Source organism: Thalassophryne amazonica, chromosome 8 (assembly GCF_902500255.1).
Source record: "Thalassophryne amazonica chromosome 8, fThaAma1.1, whole genome shotgun sequence".
Classification (NCBI taxonomy): domain Eukaryota; kingdom Metazoa; phylum Chordata; class Actinopteri; order Batrachoidiformes; family Batrachoididae; genus Thalassophryne; species Thalassophryne amazonica.
In genome coordinates, this window is record NC_047110.1 from 69,871,391 (window position 1) to 69,894,000 (window position 22,610).

Here is a 22,610-nt window from a genome sequence, read left to right on the forward strand (position 1 = left end):
TCGATGTGTCTCACAGGTTTAGAAAAAATTTTGATCAAACAAAGCGCCAGTCTCTCAGCAACTTCTCAGACAAAGGAATTCCGACGAGGGGCTGGACGACTCCTCCCACAAGGAGTGCTCACAGGCGAATGACGTCACCGACAGGCGTGGAAAAACTCACGCATGCGCACAAGGGTTCAAGCATGTCTGACGTAAAAACATATGAATGAAATCCATATAGTTTTTGAAAAAAATAAAAAGGACCGTTACTTTATTGACAGCCCTCGTATTTAGTGGGTTTTGGAAGTGGATCAGAATGAGTATTAGAGCCCATTTATTTGATTATTTGTGTATTTAATGGTTATCAAGCTACCTCTAAAACATGTGAACAGTTTTCAACAAAATTTGTGAGGTAGACTTTCAGCCACAGGCACAGTTGATTTTAATCTGGAACTGGATGACAATCTGAGATGAATTTTAATAATCTGTCCAGTGATTACCTCTAATTTGAAATCACATGGTATTTCAAAATGTCACATGCTTTTAAAAGAAATTTCCAACCATTAAATCACATTTTGGTTAAGTTCGTGTTGCAGAACATTTGTCAGTGCTTTTTAAGTCACAGATAAGAAAAACTGCAGTTTTGTTATGAATTATATGGTGGATGTCAAAGTTGAGACAGAAACTGTGTTGAAGTTAAAGGCCTCTTTTTATGGGTAGGTTCCCATCAACACCTGGTCAGGGTCATTGCTGTTACTGTTTTAGACTTTAACATTGTGTTGCTCAAAAGCATAATGCCATCATTCTTTAGGAGGCTGATATAATTGGAAATTTTATCTGGACAAAACATTCTAGCACAAACTGTGACACAAGCTTAGGCGCCCACACTGTTGTTTACACTGGAGAGGTAAATTCAACATCCACATGCTAGATCCTTAGGTTCCCGGGCAGAAAACACTGTCTCACCCTGAGTAAACATCATAACCGGTTCTTCTTCTGGTCTGGTGGACAGATTGAAACCTTCCTCCTGCCCACTTGATATCGTCCCTACCTCCTTTTTTAAATAGGTCTTCCATTCTATTGGCCCGGTTGTCTTATTGATAATAAATAGATCACTGCTTTCCGGCTATGTCCCTCAGTATTTTAAACAGGCAGTTATTCACCCTCTTTTAAAAAAGCCTAATGCTGATCCTTCACTCCTTCAAAATTTTAGACCAATTTCAAAGTTGCCTTTTATTTCCAAAGTTTTAGAGAAAGTGGTGGCCAAACAGCTTAATGAGGTTTTAGCTGAACATAGTATTCTTGATAAATTCCAGTCTGGGTTCCGCCACTTGCACTCTACAGAAACTGCCCTTCTCAGAGTTTCAAATGATATTTTAATGCGCAGAGATGCGGGTGAATATTCTGTGCTTGTCCTTTTGGATCTCTCTGCAGCTTTTGACACAGTGGATCATGGAGTCTTAGTTGAGAGACTAAGGACTTGGGTGGGCATTTCTGGGTCTGCTCTGGACTGGTTTTTGTCTTATCTTTCACACAGGACTTTCGCTGTTGCTGCTGGTAAATTTATGTCCTCCTCTGCCATGCTATCCTGTGGTGTGCCTCAGGGTTCTGTTCTGGGACCTATATTGTTTGCTCTATATTTGCTCCCACTTAGTCATGTCTTGAGTAGTTTTAAAGATGTCTCCTACCACTGTTATGCGGATGACATCCAGCTGTACATCTCATTCACTCCTCAAACGGTCTCTAGGGTATCTGCTCTTCAGAACTGTGTTGAGGTTATTGGTGACTGGATGGTGGCCAACTATTTGTCCTTTAAATATAGCAAAGACTGAGGTCCTTGTTTGTGCCCCTAACGAGTTTGTTCCCACTGTGGTTGGGAATCTTGGTTCTCTGGCCCCTTTTGTTCGCTCAGCAGTGAGGAACTTGGGTGTTACGTTCGATCACTCCGTCAATTTTGACGCGTATGTTACCCCCTGGCACAGTCTTGTTTTTTCCATTTGCGCAATATTGCCCGTCTGCGCAGCTCCTATGCTCCGTGGACTCTGTTGAAACATTTAAAGTGAAGCTAAAGACCCTTTTGTATAGGCTGGCTTTTACCTAGTTTTTATGGTTTTATGTTTCTGCTGTTTTTAATTTCTCTGTTCTTATGTGAAGCACTTTGTGATTTCTATCTTGAAAGGTGCTATATAAATAAACCTTACTTCTTTCAGTCCAGAACTACAGTGAAGAAACTGGCTGTCTCTCCTAAGTGGACCAACTACGGGCTCAGGATATTTGGATACCTACATCCTTACACTAATGGTACTGCGTGACATTTACCTCTGTTACAACTTGTTCCTAGCTGAAGATCTGTGTGGTGTATCTCCTTGTATCTGTGTCACCATCTGTCCCTGTTCTCTGTGTGCGCTCTCATCTGTCAGGAGAGTTTGTGTTTGCCCTGAGCTCTGATGACAACTCTGAATTTTGGCTCAGCAAAGATGAGTCCCCCTTAAACATGACATTGCTGGCATGGGTTGGCCCGGTACGTACACATGTCCTTAAGGCTGCTACTAGCGGTTATTGCCCCGTTCATGTTGTATCTGCTTGCATTTTAGACTGGTACCGAGTGGGCAGCCCCAGGAGAATATGAGAAGTATGCCAGTCAGATCTCTCAGCCAGTTAGGTGAGTTAATGACACATTTGTGTGGCACTGAGAATGTAGCAGGGCATATTTTAGTGCCAAGTTCCAAGAAAAAAATAGATGACTACTATCGTACTACAATCCCTGGCAATAATTATGGAATCACCGGCCTCGGAGGATGTTCATTCAGATGTTTAATTTTGTAGAAAAAAAGCAGATCACAGACATGACACAAAACTAAAGTCATTTCAAATGGCAACTTTCTGGCTTTAAGAAACAACATAAGAAATCCGGAAAAAAAAATTGTGGCAGTCAGTAACGGTTACTTTTTTAGACCAAGCAGAGGGAAAAAAATAATTTTTGCCAGGGGTTGTAATAACTAATGAGCATTAGGAGACTGTGCATGCTATTCCTAACACCATTCTCTCAAAGACTTGAAAAGCAAAGAAAGTGTTCTCAGGCTGCAAAAATACCTGTAACAGCTATTTATAAAAAAAAAAAAAACTAAAATCATGACGGGCTTATTCATTGACCTTGAATACATAACCTTTAGCCAGCCTCCCTCTACTGATGCTGCAATATGAATGTGCGTGTTTGCCCTGATCGTACAGAAACGCAGGTCGGATAGCAGGATCTCCGTTACGATTGTGTGTCTTAGAGAGCTCAGACCGAAATGCAACCCCTTGAACATGCTCAGATTTCTGTGAAGGGACTGGTATTTCCTGTATTACATAGTTCATGTGTATTGTGTAGTCACTGCTTGTGACTACACAAGTTTTATTGTTATTAGAAATAACAATAAACCAATAATAAATAAACTTTCCACATGACACTTCTCATTCTCAAACCTTGTAATTTGGACTCTTCAAGTCCGAAAAAAATATTTTGTAGTAAAAAACGCTGGCAATTCCATGACGACTGTTTCATCAGGATTCTACAACCCCTGGCAAAAATTATGGAATCACCGGCCTCAGAGGATGTTCATTCTGTTGTTTAATTTTGTAGAAAAAAAAGCAGATCACAGACATGACACAAAACTAAAGTCATTTCAAATGGCAACTTTCTGGCTTTAAGAAACACTATAAGAAATCAGGAAAAAAAAATTGTGGCAGTCAGTAACGGTTACTTTTTTAGACCAAGCAGAGGAAAAAAATATGGACTCACTCAATTCTGAGGAATAAATTATGGAATCACCCTGTAAATTTCCATCCCCAAAACTAACACCTGCATCAAATCACATCTGCTCGTTGACATTTACCCTATGTCATGAAATTGACCCTATGTGTCTTTGTGCAAGGAATGTTTTCACAGTTTTTGCTCTTTGGCAAGATGCATTATCATCTTGAAAAATGATTTCATCATCCCCAAACATCAGAAAAGTGTCCAAAATATCAACGTAAACTTGTGCATTTATTGATGATGTAATGACAGCCATCTCCCCAGTGCCTTTACCTGACATGCAGCCCCATATCATCAATGACTGTGGAAATTTACATGTTCTCTTCAGGCAGTCATCTTTATAAATCTCATTGGAACGGCACCAAACAAAAGTTCCAGCATCATCACCTTGCCCAATGCAGATTCGACATTCATCACTGAATATGGCTTTCATCCAGTCATCCACAGTCCACAATTGCTTTTCCTTAGCCCATTGTAACCTTGTTTTTTTCTGTTTAGGTGTTAATGATGGCTTTTGTGTAGCTTTTCTGTATGTAAATCCCATTTCCTTTAGGCGGTTTCTTACAGTTCGGTCACAGACATTGACTCCAGTTTCCTCCCATCCGTTCCTCATTTGTTTTGTTGTGCATTTTCGATTTTTGAGACATATTGCTTTAAGTTTTCTGTCTTGACGCTTTGATGTCTTCCTTGGTCTACCAGTATGTTTGCCTTTAACAACCTTCCCATGTTTTTTGTATTTGGTCCTGAGTTTAGACACAGCTGACTGTGAACAACCAACATCTTTTGCAACATTGCGTGATGATTTACCCTCTTTTAAGACTTTGATAATCCTCTCCTTTGTTTCAATTGACATCTCTCGTGTTGGAGCCATGATTCATGTCAGTCCACTTGGTGCAATAGCTCTCCAAGGTGTGATCACTCCTTTTTAGATGCAGACTAACAAGCAGATGTGATTTGATGCAGGTGTTAGTTTTGGGGATGAAAATTTACAGGGTGATTCCATAATTTTTTCCTCAGAATTGAGTGAGTCCATATTTTTTTCCCTCTGCTTGGTCTAAAAAAGTAACCGTTACTGACTGCCACAATTTTTTTTCCTGATTTCTTATAGTGTTTCTTAAAGCCAGAAAGTTGCCATTTGAAATGACTTTAGTTTTGTGTCATGTCTGTGATCTGCTTTTTTTCTACAAAATTAAACAACTGAATGAACATCTTCCGAGGCCGGTGATTCCATAATTTTTGCCAGGAGTTGTACTTCCTGGTTGTCGGAAGCAGAGAGACAGGTAGAGGGACACACACTATTGCACCAGGGACACACACTATTGTACCAGAGCAAAACGGGAACAGCAATAAAGTAACAAGTATAATAAGTCATGCACCTGTGGCCAAAGTCCTTCTTCTATAAAGATTTTGTGTGATATGGAGATGAATGTTTCTGTTTTGGAAACAACAAATAAGAGCAGTGGAAAGAACGGTTAAAGAGAGAAAAAGTGAGAAGTCCCGGTCGTTGAAAGGATCGTACATCCAAGGCATGCACAGTGTCTGGAGAGTATTGGAGTCCATAGAGAGGAGGAAATGGAAAATCATATTGCATTGACGTGACATATAATTTGTTTCCGTGGTTTGATTGTGTGCACATGAAGTCAATGGAAAAGGTGATGTGTTGGCTCCCATGATGCACCTTCCTCTATGAGCAAATTTTTAAAAAATAAATAAAAAATCTATTATGTGCTAAAAAATTTTATTCGTGTTTATTATACACATAAACACCCATTAACAATGTCTATCAGGTAGGGTGTTAATTTCTATCTCAAGTCTCTGAGCGCATTGGCCAATTTTCGTGTGCATGAGCTAATGAAACACAGGAAATAACTATCTTTTGCACACTCAGCACTATCTATCTATCTATCCTCGTATATATATATATATATATACGAGGTCTGTGATGAAAAAAGCAGTCCTTTTTATTTTTTTTTCAAAAAATAAATGGATTTGATTCATATGTTTTTACGTCAGACAAGCTTGAACCCTCGTGCGCATCCGTGAGTTTTTTCACGCGTGTCGGTGACGTCATTTGCCTGTGGGCAGGCCTTGAGTGAGGAGTGCTCCACCCCGCCCGTCGGAATCTCTTTGTCTGAATAGCCGCTGCGGAGGGCACGCGTTGCTTTATCAACATTTTTTCTGGACCTGTGAGGGATATCTGAGTGGACACTATTCGAGAAATTAAGATGGTTTTCGGTGAAAAGTTTAACGGCTGATGAGAGATTATGGGGTGTTTCTGTTGCTGTAAGGACTTCCCACGGAGCGGGACGTCACGCAGCGCTTCCATGCGCCGTCGTCGGCCTGTTTCGACCTGAAAACATCCTAATTTAAGGCTTAATTCACCCAGGACGTCGTGAGAGAACAGAGAAGATTCAGAACAGGCCGGCATGAGGACTTTATGCGGACATTCCACTATTTAAGGACATTTTGTAATGAAAGACGTGCGCGCAAATTCGCCGAGTCGTTTCCGTGACGACTCGGCGAATCTGTGTGCGCCGCGACAGGAAAAACACCTCCGTGTTGAAAACCATTTGTAAAATTCAGGCGGCTTTTGATGGCTTTCAGCAAGTGGGCCGTCCTTAAAGCGACACTACCAGACCAAAATCTCTCATCAGCCGTTAAAATTTTTACCGAAAACCAGCTGAATTTATCGAATGTGTCCACTCAGTTGTGCCTTACAGTTTCTGAAAAAATTTTTATCAAACAAAGCAGCAGTCTCTGAGCCATTCCTAAACAATGAAAAAATCGACGAGAGGGTGGGCCACTCCTCACTCAAAGACTGCCCACAGGCGAATGACGTAACCGACAGGCGTGAAAAAACTCTTGTATGCCCACGAGGGTTCAAGCATGTCTGATGTAATCACACGTGATTCAAATCCATATGGTTTTTGAAAAAAATAAAAAGGTCCCATACTTTTCTAACAGACCTCGTATATATTTTTGCATACAAGAGTTTTTTCACGCCTGTCGGTTACGTCATTCACCTGTGGGCTGGCTTTGAGTGAGGAGTGGTCCACCCCTCCCGTTGGAATCTCTTTGTCTGAGAACTTCCTGAGAGACTGATGCTTTGCTTAATCAAAATTTTTTCAAAAACTGTGAGGCACATCGAAGTGGACACCATTCGAGAAATTCAACTGGTTTTCTGTGAAAATTTTAACGGCTGATGAGAGATTATGGACTGTTGCTGTCGCTTTAAGGACTGCCCACAGAGCGGGACGTCGTGACGCGCCCTGAGCCGCCGCTGTCTGCCTGTTTCGAGCTGAAAGCTTCCAAATTTAAGCCTCTGTTGACCCAGGACGTCGTGAGAGAACAGAGAACTTTCAGAAGAGGTCGAGATCAGCAGTTTATCCGGACATTCCACTGTTAAAGGAGATTTTGTAATGAAAGAAAGTGCGGACGGGTCCGCGCGTCGGGACACAGCCGGCACCGCTCGCTGCCACAGGAAAAAACACCTCCGTTGGAAGCCTTAAGGACAAGTTGGAACATGTCCAGCTATTAAACAATTTCTCAGATACTCACTCAACTGAAAGCCATCAAAAGCCGCCTGGTTTTTACAAATGGCTATCAACACGGAGGTGTTTTTCCTGTGCCGGCTGCGTCCCGACGCGCGGACCCATCCGCACATCTTTCATTAATAAAATCTCCTTTAACAGTGGAATGTCCAGATAAACTGCTGATCCCGACCTCTTCTGAAAGTTCTCTGTTCTCTCACGACATCCTGGGTCAACAGAGGCTTAAATTTGGAAGCTTTCAGCTCGAAACAGGCAGACAGCGGCGGCTCAGGGCGTGTCGCGACGTCCCGCTCCGTGGGCAGTCCTTAAAGCGACAGCAACAGTCCATAATCTCTCATCACCTGTTAAAATTTTAACAGAAAACCAGCTGAATTTCTCGAATGGTGTCCACTTCGATGTGCCTCACAGTTTTTGAAACAATTTTGATCAAGCAAGTTCCCAGTTCAGGAAGTTCCCAGACAAAGAGATTCCGACGGGAGGAGTAGACCACTCCTCACTCAAAGCCAGCCCACAGGCGAATGACGTAACCGACAGGCGTGGAAAAACTCACGCATGCGCACGAGGGTTCAAGGTTGTCTGATGTAATCGCACGTGATTCAAATCCATATAGTTTTTGAAAAAAATAAAAAGGTACGTTAGTTTTATCACAGATCTCGTATGTATGTATATATATATGTATATATATATATATATGTATATATATATATATATATGTATATATATGTGTATATATATATATATATATATATATATATATATATATATATATATATATATATATATATATATATATATATATGTGTGTGTGTGTATATATTTATATATATATGTTAGAAAAGTATCGGACCTTTTTATTTTTTTCAAAAACCATATGGATCTGAATCACGTGTGATTGCATCAGCCAAGCTTGAACCTTCGTGCGCATGCGTGAGTTTTTTCACGCCTGTCGGTTGCGTCATTCGCCTGTGGGCAGGCTTTGTGTGAGCACTGGTCCACCCCTCCCGTCATTTTTTTCATTGTCAGAAGAATGTCTGAAGGACTGCCGTTTTGTTGCATTCAAATTTTTTCAGAAACTCTGCCAGCCAACCAGCTGGAAACCATTTCGAAGATTCGGTTGGCTTTTGGTGAAAATTTTATGGGCTTCAGAGAGATTAAGGATTGTTACTGCCACTTTAAGGATGGCCCACAGTGCCGGAGGGCGCGCCGCGCTCAGAGCCGCGATCGACAGGCTGAAAGGAGCTGATCACTTCCAAATTTAAGGCTCTGTTGATGCAGGACGTCGTGTAACTAGCAGAGAAGTTTCATAAGAGGTTGGGATCAGCACTTTATCGGCACATTCCACGTTCAAGCTTGGCTGATGCAATCACACGTGATTCAAATCCATATGGTTTTTGAAAAAAATAAAAAGGTCCGATACTTTTCTAACAGACCTCATATATATATATATATATATATATATATATATATATATATATATATATATATATATATATACACACTGCCCTCCAAAAGTGTTGGAACACTCGATATTTCACACATTTTAATTAGTTTATGCCATTTCAAATGCATGAAAATAAAAAATGAGAAAATTATCTTCCTTAAACTCAAACTGAAAGCAAATCTCAACAACTTGACATAAATTAATTAAAAATATTAAAGCCAAGATGATGGGTTGAATAAGTAATGTAACACTTTGGTATAAAGCCTATAAATAATCAGGTTTATTGGCAGTTTTCTTTAGACAAGTCAGGGGATGGATACATGAACATTTCCAAGTCACTAAATATGTTGTGTACTTTATTTGCATCAATTATGAGGAAATACAGTATGGCACTCTGGTAAATCTGTGTGGAATAGACAGTTCTCAAAAACTGAGTGACTGTGCAAGAAGGTGAACAGTGAGGAAAGCCACCCAGACAACCCAGAAGAAGTTATAGGCTTCTGTGGCTGTGATTGGAGAAATTCTGCATAGTGCATGTTTTGCATTTTGTGTCCTCAGTTATATAGCTTCATGATGAAGAGGTATAGAGGAGGATTTTCTTTCCTCAAAACATCAAATCTGTGAAGGTTAGGTGTCCGGACCGGTGATGGTCTGGACACAGATGGTCCGGACACAGGGTTTTAAAAAGGAATAATTTGGACCATGTATCATGTTTAGTTATCATGTTACGGGGTAACATATGTCACATGACATAGAATCCAATGGACGTTGACCTTGTTTGACCTTTACTTTGGAGTCCAAACATTCAACACAATCAAAACTATTACATTTATTAATCCTATTAGCTCAACCAATAATTTGCATAAGTTTTTACCAAAATTGAAGGAACTTTAACTTTTGACCCCTGTACAAACTGAAACTGACCTTTGTCACCATTTTTGATGTTTTTACCTCAGAACTCCTGATCATTCAGTCACAGATAGTCCAAACTATACATTTTTGGAATATGTACGATCAGACAAATAATGTGGTGTAGTTTTCAATATGATTTGAGCATTTTTAATTTTGACCCCTGTGTAATTCTTCAGTTGACCCCTACCTGGCTGCCTATTGAAAATTCAAGTGGCCAGTCATTTTTTTCAAAAGAGGCGTGTCTAAGGAGTATTTGTGCCAAATTTGGTGCTTGTATCACCATTTGCACAATTGTTTCAGTTATCTGCTGCACTATTTTAAGAAACTCCTATATACCATTTCATCATTCTTTGTGGCGTAGACATTGGTCAGTATTGACATATAGCATCATGCAGTCACCCATTCAACCAGTCTGCCCATTCTCCCCTGATCTCTGACATAAACAAGGCATTTTCGTTCACACAACTGCCATTCACTGGATGTCTTCTCTTTTTCTGACCATTCTCTTTAAACCCTGTGTGAAAATCCCAGTAGATCAGCTGCTTCTGAAACAGCTGTTTCTGAAAGACTCAGACCAGCCTGGCTGGTACCAAGATTATTATATTATTTTATATGTTTATATGTACAACAAAATTGGATGTAATCAGTACAAACATCAGCACAAAGCTATAAAAAAAAATCTCTATACAAATAAATATGCATAAAAGAAATATGTAAAATCACAATAAAAATTTTAAAAGAATTGTAGCCAGGAAAATAAAACATATTCCAGACCTTTTTTTTTCATTCTGTGGGTATTCATTGCATGATTTGTCCTTGTAAAAATTTGCTCAGATCCAGTAGCATTTACTGCACTTAATTCTGTTATCACAGCAGGGCAGTGCATGTGTGGTGGTACAACAAAATCACAAAAGCCACAGCACTGCAAATATTCACACAAAGTATGTGTGTGAATAAATACATCCAGATTTATTTATTTATTTATTTTCTTGTGTATTTGATGCTGTATGTGAATGTGATGAGCAAACAAATAAACATCAAACCTCAGCACGTCTGCAGAAGTACACAGCACTTGCTTAGACGTTTGCTGACACAGTGTGGGTTTGTGCTTCCTTTCAACTGTGGAAATGTGGTTCATGAACTTTTTACCGTTTGTCAGGCTGTCTGCTGGGAGGAGGTACTTCTTTGAAGTTATCCACAAACAGAATGACAAAGGAACCGACCACGTGGAGGTGGCAGTAAGTCAAGGGACCTGACACGGCCTCACAAATATCTACCTCAGTGGGTTCTGACTCTTGTTTGACTCTCTGTGTAATACAAACGGTGTGTTTTTGCACAGTGGCGGCTCTTGGGTAAAGAGTTGATGTTCACAGTTATTGAATCTGAGTACATCTCACTCTATGCTGGTAAGTACACGCAAAAAACAATTACGTCCATGTCATTACGCATCACTGAGCCGGCCTTTATTACTAATATACTACACTTCTGTCACTACGTTTACATGCAGCCAATAACCCTTTCATAACCGGTTGCGCACGGCTATGTAAACACCCGCAAAAACCAGAATATGCTCATATTCCGGTTTTTAAAAACCCGAATATGACCCCTGGGTTACTCCTTTTCTAACCCGAATATCAGGTCATATAAACGCGCATCGGAATATCCCCATAGAAAGGAACATTATTTTGTGTTGTGCGCATGTCCTATCCGCAAGGAATCTTGGTCTTTTGAGTACGGCAACTATTTGTATGCGGCGCAAGCAACCCACCAGAAACCACAGAATCAGAGGTAAACAAGTATGGCGAAATCCAGACGCGGCAGCACAGCACCACACTTTTGGAGCGAGGAGGAAACCAAATACTTCATTAGTATCATGAAAGACATGAATATAATGTCTTTTATTGACAGAAATGACGCATATTTGCATCATAACGTTCTCTGTGCGTCTGGACGTTGTCCATGCATCGCTGTTTAGATGGGGATATTCCAAATGATACCAGTGACCATGTATACAGGAGTAACCCTTACCAAAAAATAGTACTGATAAGTATATAAAAAGTAAACTAGAAGTGTACTTGAAACATACTTGCATGTACTATTTTTTGATAAGGGAACTCTGTCTGCATGTAAACGGGTTATTCCTAATGATTCAGAAACCGGACTATTGACCTTAACCCGAATATTAATGGCATGTAAATGTAGTCACTGACACCATCTCATAACATGCAGTGGTGGACAGAGTTCTGCTAATCTGCTAACCGCTAATTAGCAAAGCTGACTTTTTTGTTAGTGGATTCAGCTAATTTTGCAGTGGGCAGTGTGTATAAAGACAGAAGCTCTGGCGCTTTGTTTGTTTTGGATTTGTGATCGCCTATGATTTTACCCAGAAGTCTCGGCAGTGCTTAAACTCAAATCTGGCTGATCAGTAGCCAACAGTGTACTGAGTCAGTACTAAAAGTTAGCGGTTAGCTGTAACCTCGACTACATTTTTTAGAGGTCTATATGGTTTAGCGTTATAAAAGCTAACTTTTCATTAGCAGATTAGCGGTTATCAAAGCTAACTTTTTAGATACTTGTGCCCACCACTGATAACATGTTGCAAACAGCAAGCATATGCAAGCAGCAAGCACCTTATCTTCCATCATCTTTTTTTTTTTTTTTTTTTTTTGCACAAGAGCAAACTGCCTCTGACTTGTATTTCACTTCATAGATGAGTCTGCAATGTTGATGAGTGACATAGGCCACATTCCTCAGACGGCTGCCAGCCACAAACGCGCCCCCACAAAGCGCCTCGATGCCACAGCGGACATGCTCAGGGAAGACCCGCGAGACACATTTTACCATGGTGAGATGTCTCTCTGCTGCACCGTTTCTCTGTCACACAGCACAGCCAACCTATATTTCCTATTGGGTTGCACATATTGTGCAACTCATTTCCTCCTTCTGTATGCAGATGCAAATATTGTTCCTGATCTGTGATGTTTATGATTGCAGTGCCTTTAATAAACACCAAGTTCCTGGAAGGTGTATTGCCCGACTGCTCCTATAATCCCAGCTACACAATTAAAGACTTTCCTCTGGTCCGCTACCAAGGACTGCAGTTTGTACGTATTACTTCATATTTTTTGTGACTGATCAGACTCATCATTTATATGAAGCAACTGCACAGCCTGCTTGCCATTCGCCTTATTGACATATCCCATAATCACTTGTGCACCAGAGAGTCTCTGTCATCTAAACAACATAGAGAATCCACATGACAACAATTGCAAATGAACATTATCCTACCAAAATGTACATTTTTATGCTTTTCATCACATGCATGAGACCCTGAAAACTTGCTAAAACAAATATTCCAAATATTGCGTGTCTGCGACGTTTAACCTGCATGGAATTTAATAAACGCAAACCGAATTTCAGACATTTTATATATATTACTCTGGAACAAACAGGACAAACAGTGCTCTAAAGGACAATAAGCAGGATGTTAAAGAGCAAACTTCACTTTCCCCCAGAGTGACATGAACAGGAAGCGATCGTGGCTCACACTGATTCCCATTGAAAATAACGGAGGAACAACCTGAGCTTCTCGTATATTTACATAAAACAAACACAATAACATTGTCTAAAAACTCAGATAATATATTCACAAGAGTTTTAGGCACAATATACAGAGTCTTATGTTGCGATGTTAATGCTGTTGTCTGTGTGCAGTGGTTAAAGTGCAGCCCAATCAGAGCGTCTCAATGTATTTCTTAATGTTAATGACATCTCGCAGAGTGGGGAAACTTGCCGAAGTTTTGCAAGATTTTGCGGAAATTGAAAGCTCAATAGGGCGAATGTTAAAAATAATTACAACTGACAATATCACGGAATTATTTCCTGCAGCTCTGCACATCACCTTTGTTCTTAAAAATCAGATCTAGCACACTTCCACTCCTCTCCTCAGGCACATTCTCACTTTTCAAGTGTTTTCTGTTTAGAAAATCCACGGTCATCTCTCCTAAACATTTCCATGCCAACACGGGTATGTCATCTGGACCAGCAGCTGCTTTTCCACTCTTTATCCTTTTTACAGCTGTTCTCGCTTCATCCTTACTAATCCCTTGTACTTCATGATTTATTTACTAATCCGTCATCAGTTCAATGTCCACTAACCATCCAGCAGGTGGCACACATATCTATGGTAGTTTACATGGGCAAATAAAAGTTGCTTTTTCAGTTTATATACTGCAAATTATAAATAGGACTGCTCATACATTATATTGCGTTATATTTTCAGTTATCATGCATTTTAGAGGGCCTTAGAGCCTTCATTTAAAAAAATCTCCTTTAACAGTGGAATATCCGGATAAAATGCTGAAACCGACTTCTTCTGAAACTTCTCTGTTCTCTCACGACGTCCTGGATCAATAGAGCCTGAAATGTGGAGGTTTTCAGCTTGAAACAGGCTGACGACGGCACCTGAGAGCGCTACACGACGTCTCGCACCGTGGGAAGTCCTTAAAGCGACAGTATCACCTCAAAATCTCTCATCAGCCGTTAAAATTTTCACTGAAAACCAGCTTAATTTTTCGAACCATGTCCACTTCGATGTGTCTCACAGGTTTAGAAAAAATTTTGATCAAACAAAGCGCCAGTCTCTCAGCAACTTCTCAGACAAAGGAATTCCGACGAGGGGCTGGATGACTCCTCCCACAAGGAGTGCTCACAGGCGAATGACGTCAACGACAGGCGTGGGAAAACTCGCGCATGCGCACGAGGGTTCAAGCATGTCTGACGTAAAAACATATGAATGAAATCCATATAGTTTTTGAAAAAAATTAAAAGGACCTATACTTTATTGACAGACCTCGTATGTCCTATGAATGAAAATGGCATATTATTCTAATAACAAAAAAACAATTCTGAGTTTTGAGTTGATTCTACTGCCTGTATTTTTTTTTTTTATGGATTTTGTCTGCCCCCATTTTTTGGGTCAGGGTCATCACAACGGATCCAGCATGGATCCGCCTTGGGATTTGGTATAAGTTTTACATAAGATGCCCATGAGGCACCGTCAGGTGTATGTGGAGTAACACATGCAGCCCCTGATCTTCCAGAAAGGTCTCCCATCAAAGTACTAACCAGGACCCACCCTGCTGAGCAACTGAGATCTGACAGGATTAGTCTGACGCAGTTGCAGACTGGCTGCATTCTGATACCAGACTTATACATGATTAATTGATTAACTGTGAAACACATTTTGTGATGATTATTAACCTTACCACACCCACAAGTGCTCAAAAACTGCTGTTCCAGTTGACTTGCATTGTTTACAGAAGGTTTAGTGCATCCAGAAACTATTCACGGTGCTTCACTTTTTCCACATTTTGTTATATTACAGCCTTATTCCAAAATAGAGTAAATTCATTTTTCCCCTCAAAATTCTACTCAGAACATCCTATAATGACAAAACTAAGAACGTACGTAAATATTCACACTCTTTGCTCAATACTTTGTTGTTGCACCTTTGCCAACAATTACAGCCTCAAGTCTTCTTGAATATGATGCCACAACTTGGCACACCTATCTTGTGGCAGTTTGTTCCCATTCCTCTTTGCAGCACCTCTCAAGCTCCATCAGGTTTGATGGGGAGTGTCGGTGCACAGCCTTTTTCAGATCTCTCCAGAGATGTTCAATTACATTCAGGTCTGGGCTCTGAATGAGCCACTCAAGGACATTCACAGAGTTGTCCTGAAGCCACTCCTTTGATATCTTGGTTGTGTTCTTAGTGTTATTGTCCTGCTGAACGATGAATCATCGCCGCAGTCTGACGTCAAGAGTGCTCTGGAGCAGGTTTTCATCCAGGATAGCTCTGTTCATTGCTAAATTCATCTTTCCCTCAATCCTGACCAGTCTTTCTATTCCTGCTGCTGAAAAACATCTCCACAGCATGATGCTGTCACCACCATGCTTCACTGTCGGGATGGTGCCTGGTTTCCTCCAAACATGACATCTGGCATTCACACCAAAGAGTTCAATCTTTGTCTCATCAGACCAGAAAATTTTGTTTATCACAGTCTGAGAGTCCTTCAGGTGCCTTTTGGCAAACTCCAGGCGCACTGCCATGTGCCTTTTAGTACGGAGTGGCTTCTGTTTGACCATTCAACCATGCAGGCCTGATTGGTGTATGCTGCAGAGATGGTTGTCCTTCTGGAAGGTTCTCCTCCCTCCACAAAGGTTCTTGGTCACCTGCCTGACAGGTCCTTCTACACCCATTGCTCAGTTTAGACTGGTGGCCAGCTCTAGGAAGAATCCTGGTGGATCCAAACTTCCACTTATGGATGATGGAGGGCACTGTGCTCATTGGGAACTTCAAAGCAGCAGAAATATTTCTGTACCCTTCCCCAGATTTGTGCCTTGAGACAATCCTGTCTCAGAGGTCTACAGACAATTCCTTTGACTTCATGCTTGGTTTGTGCTCTGACATGCACTGTAAGCAGTGGGACCTTATATGTAGACAGGTGTGTGTTTTTCCGAATCATGTCCAGTCAGCTGAATTTACCCCCGGTGGACTCCAGTTATGCTGTTGAAACATCGCAAAATGATCAGGTGAAACAGGATGCACCTGAGCTCAATTTTGAGCTTCATGGCAAAGGCTCTGAATACTTTCTTTGTAATGTGATTTCTTAGTTGTTTTTTGTTTTGTTTTGTTTTTTAATAAATTTGCAAAAAAAACAAAAAAAAAAACTTTTTCACTTTGTCATTATGGGATATTGTGTGTAGAATTTTGAGGAAAAAGATGAATTTCATCCATTTTGGAATACGGCTGTAATGTAACAAAATGTGGAAAAAGTGAAGCACTGTGAATACTTTTTGAATGCACTGTATGGTGTGAAGGTGGCATCTCCTCCAAGATCAGCCAGATTTAGATCTTTTTTGTTTCTTTTTTAGCATTGATTCATTACGAAACTGAATGCTTTCTGTGGTAGGCAGAAAATTCATTATCTGGGTCAAAGATATAATTGCAGTGCCACTGAGTTGAAAATAAATTTCCTGTATTTCTTTAATAGAGAACAAGATACCCAAAAATACAGTATATTTCCAAATAAGTCATACTTGTAGATACTATGAATATTCATCATGAATATTAATGTTGTGAACAACTTTAATGTTAGGAGATGCCTGGAAGAGGTTATGGTGTCATGAGGTCACTGGACAGAGATGCTATTACTTTTGCAGGATAATTGGGCAGCGCAGTCTCATTTGAGAGCGGGCGCTTAAAGGGGTAAAATAAAAATAAATAAAATAAAAATATGATGCATATGACATAATTTATGTTGTGTGGGCCGCCAGAAGAGGAGGTACTGCTGGCCCACCACCAGAGGGCGCCCTGTCTGGAGTGCGGGCTCCAGGCACCAGAGGGCGCAGCCGCCTCACAGGAGCAGCCAGGGTGACAGCTGTCACGCATCACCTGCAACAGCTGTTACCAATCATCTGATCGGCAGGAGTATATCAGCAGGACGACGTCTCCACCTCTTTGCCGAGATATCGTTTCTACCGAGAAGGTAACGTCTCTCAGCTGACGAATTGTATCCTTTTGGATTTTGTGCATTGCTCTGGAGAGTACTTTCCAACGAGAGGTGGAGGTAGCTTACCTGCCGTTCGGATTCCTGGGTGCGAACGCCCCCTCCTTTAACTGTTCTTTGTTCCTCGCCAGCAGTACCAGGTCCGACACGCGGAGGCAGTGGCCACCTGGGAGTTCGGGACTTGGCGGCTCCAGTATTCCCGGGGTCTGGTGGCGGAGGAAACCGTGTGGTTCCGGTTCTACTTTGGAGAGGCGTCTCCTGTCTTCGAGTCTGCCCACACGACACCTGTGTGAATTGACTTTTGTCCATTATTGTAATCTGTTGTACTTGTTGTGCACATTCACAACAGTAAAGTGTGTTATTTGACCTATTCCATTGTCCGTTCATTTGCGCCCCCTGTTGTGGGTCCGTGTACTTACACTTTCCCAACAGGATATCTCGGCCAACGTCATGGATCCCGAGGGGCGTCAACCGGCTGTTGAACGGCCAATGGAAGACCAGGGCGCACAGGCGTCCGCAGGAGGAATGATCGGTGAGTTGCAGCGGATCCTCACCGCTTTCACGGCTCGGTTGGATTTAATAACCGAGCAGAACGTCCTCCTTAACCGCAAGGTGGAGGCTCTCGCCGCGCAGGTGGAAGCATGCCCTCAGGGCGCTGCTGCGGCTCTCCCACCTGTCGACCCTGTGCGTAACAGTGACGTTCCACAGGTCATTCAACGCCCCCTCCCACCTTCCCCGGAAGCATACATAAGCCCTCCAGAGCTGTACGGAGGTTGTGTGGAGACGTGCACGGACTTCCTTATGCAGTGTTCGCTCGTCTTCGCACAACGTCCTGTCATGTACGCGACTGATGCTAGCAAGATAGCTTATGTAATAAACCTGCTTCGCGGTGAGGCACGCGCTTGGGCTACAGCGCTCTGGGAGCAGAATTCACGGCTCCTTCTGACATATGATGGGTTTGTGAGGGAGTTCAGAACAGTGTTCGATCACCCAAATAGAGGAGAGACCGCTTCAGCCGTGCTGCTGTCAATGAGACAGGGGCGCCGGAGCGCAGCTGCCTATGCAGTCGACTTCCGCATCGCGGCTGCAAGGTCCGGCTGGAATAGCACTGCCCTCCGCGCCGCCTTTGTAAACGGACTGTCGTTGGTCCTAAAGGAGCACCTGGTGGCTAAGGACGAACCGCGAGATTTAGATGGGCTTATTGATCTAGTTATACGATTAGACAATCGTCGGGAACGAGACGAAGGGCGTGGCCGGGCACGCGCCGTCCCTCTCCCTTCCGGTTCCGACCGCGTTCCGCCCTCCCCACGCTCCACGGCCCCTACGCCCCGTGTGGTTACAGCTCCCCCTGCTGACGAAGCTATGGACACGAGCAGGGCCACATTTAGGGCGCCAGATAGACAGAGGAGGCTGGCCCGCGGAGCGTGTTTTGTTTGTGGCTCGATAGAGCACCAGGTAAGAGACTGCCCTGAGCGGTTAAACACCAACGCCCGCCCCTAGAGACTGGGCTAGGGGTGGGCCGAGACATTCACGTGGGACACACCCACATTGCCACACGACTCCCAGTTACAATCCTTTATGAGGATTTAACCCTGAAGGCCCCAGCACTGGTGGACACGGGCTCTGAAGGGAATCTGTTAGACAGCAGATGGGACCCGGGAGATAGGGCTCCCTCTGGTGGCGCTTACCTCGCCTGTGCAGGTGCGGGCACTAGATGGCTCCTTACTCCCTCCAATCACACATAAGACACCACCTGTAACTCTGGTGGTGTCAGGAAATCACCGGGAGGAGATCGAGTTTTTTGTGACTCCTGCTACCTCCCGTGTGATTTTAGGGTTCCCCTGGATGTTAAAACACAATCCCCGGATCGATTGGCCGTCCGGGGTAGTGGTTCAGTGGAGCGAGACCTGCCATCGGGTATGTTTAGGTTCCTCGGTTCCTCCCGGTTCCCAGGCTAAGGAGGAGGTCAGAGTCCCGCCCAATCTCGGGACAGTGCCGGTGGAGTACCATGACCTTGTGGACGTGTTCAGTAAGGATCTGGCGCTCACCCTTCCCCCCCACCTTCCGTACGATTGTGCCATTGATTTGGTTCCAGGCGTTGAGTTCCCGTCCAGCAGGCTGTACAACCTCTCACGACCTGAGCGCGAATCAATGGAGACCTACATCCGGGACTCTTTAGCTGCCGGGTTGATCCGGAATTCCACTTCCCCGATGGGGGCAGGTTTCTTTTTTGTGGGAAAAAAGGATGGCGGACTACGTCCATGCATTGATTACAGGGGGCTGAATGAAATCACGGTTCGTAACCGATACCCATTGCCCTTGTTGGATTCAGTGTTCACGCCCCTGCATGGAGCCCAAATATTCACGAAGCTAGATCTTAGAAATGCGTATCACCTGGTTCGGATCCGGAAGGGAGACGAGTGGAAGACGGCATTTAACACCCCGTTAGGTCACTTTGAGTACCTGGTCATGCCGTTCGGCCTCACAAACGCCCCCGCGACGTTCCAAGCATTGGTTAATGATGTCTTGCGGGATTTCCTGCACCGATTCGTCTTCGTATATCTAGACGATATACTCATCTTTTCTCCGGATCCTGAGACTCATGTCCGGCATGTACGTCAGGTCCTGCAGCGGTTGTTGGAGAACCGGCTGTTTGTGAAGGGCGAGAAGTGCGAGTTTCACCGCACTTCTTTGTCCTTCCTGGGGTTTATCATCTCCCCCATCTCCGTCGCTCCTGATCCGGCCAAGGTTGCGGCGGTGAGAGACTGGCCCCAACCCACTAGCCGTAGGAAGCTGCAACAGTTCCTCGGCTTTGCAAATTTCTACAGGAGGTTCATTAAGGGCTACAGTCAGGTAGTTAGCCCCCTGACAGCCCTGGCCTCACCAAAAGTCCCCTTCACCTGGTCGGATCGTTGCGATGCCACGTTTAAGGAGTTGAAACGGCGCTTCTCGTCTGCACCCGTTCTGGTGCAGCCCGATCCTAGTCGCCAGTTAGTGGTTGAAGTGGACGCCTCGGACTCAGGGATAGGAGCTGTGCTTTCCCAGAGCGGGAAGACCGATAAGGTCCTTCACCCGTGTGCCTATTTTTCCCACAGGTTGACCCCGGCCGAACGGAACTATGACGTCGGCAATCGAGAACTCCTTGCGGTGAAAGAGGCTCTTGAAGAGTGGAGACATCTGTTGGAGGGAACGTCCGTGCCATTCACGGTTTTCACTGACCACCGGAACCTGGAGTATATCAGGACCGCCAAGCGGCTGAACCCCAGGCAAGCCCGCTGGTCACTGTTCTTCGGCCGTTTTGACTTCCGGATCACCTACCGTCCCGGGACCAAGAACCAGAAATCGGATGCCTTGTCCCGGGTACATGAAGATGAAGTCAAAACGGAGTTGTCGGATCCACCGGAACCCATCATCCCGGAGTCCACTATCGTGGCCACCCTCACCTGGGACGTAGAGAGAACCGTCCGGGAGGCCCTGGCACGAAGCCCGGACCCCGGAACTGGGCCGAAGAACAGACTCTACGTCCCACCAGAAGCTAGGGCTGCAGTCTTGGACTTCTGTCACGGCTCTAAGCTCTCCTGTCATCCAGGGGTGCGAAGAACCGTGGCAGTTGTCCGGCAGCGCTTCTGGTGGGCGTCCCTAGAGGCCGACGTCCGGGATTATATCCAGGCCTGCACCACCTGCGCCAGGGGCAAGGCTGACCATCGCAGGGCTTCGGGACTGCTCCAGCCGCTGCCCATGCCCCATCGCCCCTGGTCCCACATCGGCCTGGATTTTGTCACGGGCCTCCCGCCGTCCCAGGGCAACACCACCATCCTCACGATAGTGGACCGATTCTCCAAGGCGGCCCACTTCGTGGCCCTCCCGAAGCTCCCGACGGCCCAGGAGACAGCGGACCTCCTGGTCCACCACGTCGTCCGGCTGCATGGGATACCATCGGACATCGTTTCGGATCGTGGTCCCCAGTTCTCCTCGCAAGTCTGGAGGAGCTTCTGCCGGGAACTGGGGGCCACAGTGAGTCTCTCATCCCGGTATCATCCCCAGACCAACGGGCAAGCAGAACGGGCCAATCAGGAGGTGGAGCAGGCCCTGCGTTGCGTGACAGCCGCGCACCCGGCGGCCTGGAGTACCCATCTGGCCTGGATCGAGTATGCCCATAACAGCCAGGTGTCGGCAGCCACCGGCCTCTCCCCTTTCGAGGTGTGTCTGGGGTACCAACCTCCTTTGTTTCCGGTGGTTGAGGGAGAGGTCGGTGTGCCCTCGGTCCAGGCCCACCTACGGAAGTGCCGTCGGGTGTGGCGTGCCGCCCGTTCTGCCTTGCTGAAGGCCCGGATGAGGACGAAGGCCCATGCAGACCGTCGGCGGACCCCGGCCCCTACGTACCGGCCAGGGCAGGCAGTGTGGTTGTCTACCAAGGACATACCCCTTCAAGTGGACTCCCCTAAACTGCAGGACCGGTATATCGGTCCGTTCAAGATCATCAAGGTCATCAGTCCAGCCGCAGTGAGGCTTCGGCTTCCGGCCTCACTGCGGATCCATCCCGTTTTCCACGTGTCCCGGATCAAGCCCCATCACACCTCACCCCTCTGTGCTCCCGGTCCGGCACCACCTCCTGCCCGGATCATCGATGGCGAGCCGGCTTGGACTGTGCGCCGGCTCTTAGATGTCCGTAGGATGGGCCGGGGCTTCCAGTATTTGGTGGACTGGGAGGGGTACGGACCTGAAGAACGCTCCTGGGTGAAGAGGAGCTTCATCCTGGACCCGGCTCTCCTGGCCGATTTCTACCGCCGCCACCCGGACAAGCCTGGTTGGGCGCCAGGAGGCGCCCGTTGAGGGGGGGGGGTCCTGTTGTGTGGGCCACCAGAAGAGGAGGTACTGCTGGCCCACCACCAGAGGGCGCCCTGTCTGGAGTGCGGGCTCCAGGCACCAGAGGGCGCAGCCGCCTCACAGGAGCAGCCAGGGTGACAGCTGTCACGCATCACCTGCAACAGCTGTTACCAATCATCTGATCGGCAGGAGTATATCAGCAGGACGACGTCTCCACCTCTTTGCCGAGATATCGTTTCTACCGAGAAGGTAACGTCTCTCAGCTGACGAATTGTATCCTTTTGGATTTTGTGCATTGCTCTGGAGAGTACTTTCCAATGAGAGGTGGAGGTAGCTTACCTGCCGTTCGGATTCCTGGGTGCGAACGCGCCCTCCTTTAACTGTTCTTTGTTCCTCGCCAGCAGTACCAGGTCCGACACGCGGAGGCAGTGGCCACCTGGGAGTTCGGGACTTGGCGGCTCCAGTATTCCCGGGGTCTGGTGGCGGAGGAAACCGTGTGGTTCCGGTTCTACTTTGGAGAGGCGTCTCCT

At 44.9% G+C, this 22,610-nt stretch overlaps 1 protein-coding gene across 2 annotated transcripts in view; it reads left to right on the forward strand.

Annotated features, from left to right (window-relative positions):
* The window catches only part of b4galnt3b (beta-1,4-N-acetyl-galactosaminyl transferase 3b), a 79,148-nt gene that overhangs the window by 27,492 nt on the left and 29,046 nt on the right, over positions 1–22,610 (forward strand). For both annotated transcript variants that reach the window (XM_034176580.1, XM_034176579.1), the window contains exons 5-11: positions 2,190–2,280; positions 2,400–2,500; positions 2,574–2,641; positions 10,842–10,920; positions 11,022–11,088; positions 12,393–12,527; positions 12,677–12,786. In XM_034176580.1, the coding sequence (XP_034032471.1) occupies positions 2,190–2,280; positions 2,400–2,500; positions 2,574–2,641; positions 10,842–10,920; positions 11,022–11,088; positions 12,393–12,527; positions 12,677–12,786 (651 nt within the window). The remainder of the gene's footprint in view (positions 1–2,189; positions 2,281–2,399; positions 2,501–2,573; positions 2,642–10,841; positions 10,921–11,021; positions 11,089–12,392; positions 12,528–12,676; positions 12,787–22,610) is intronic.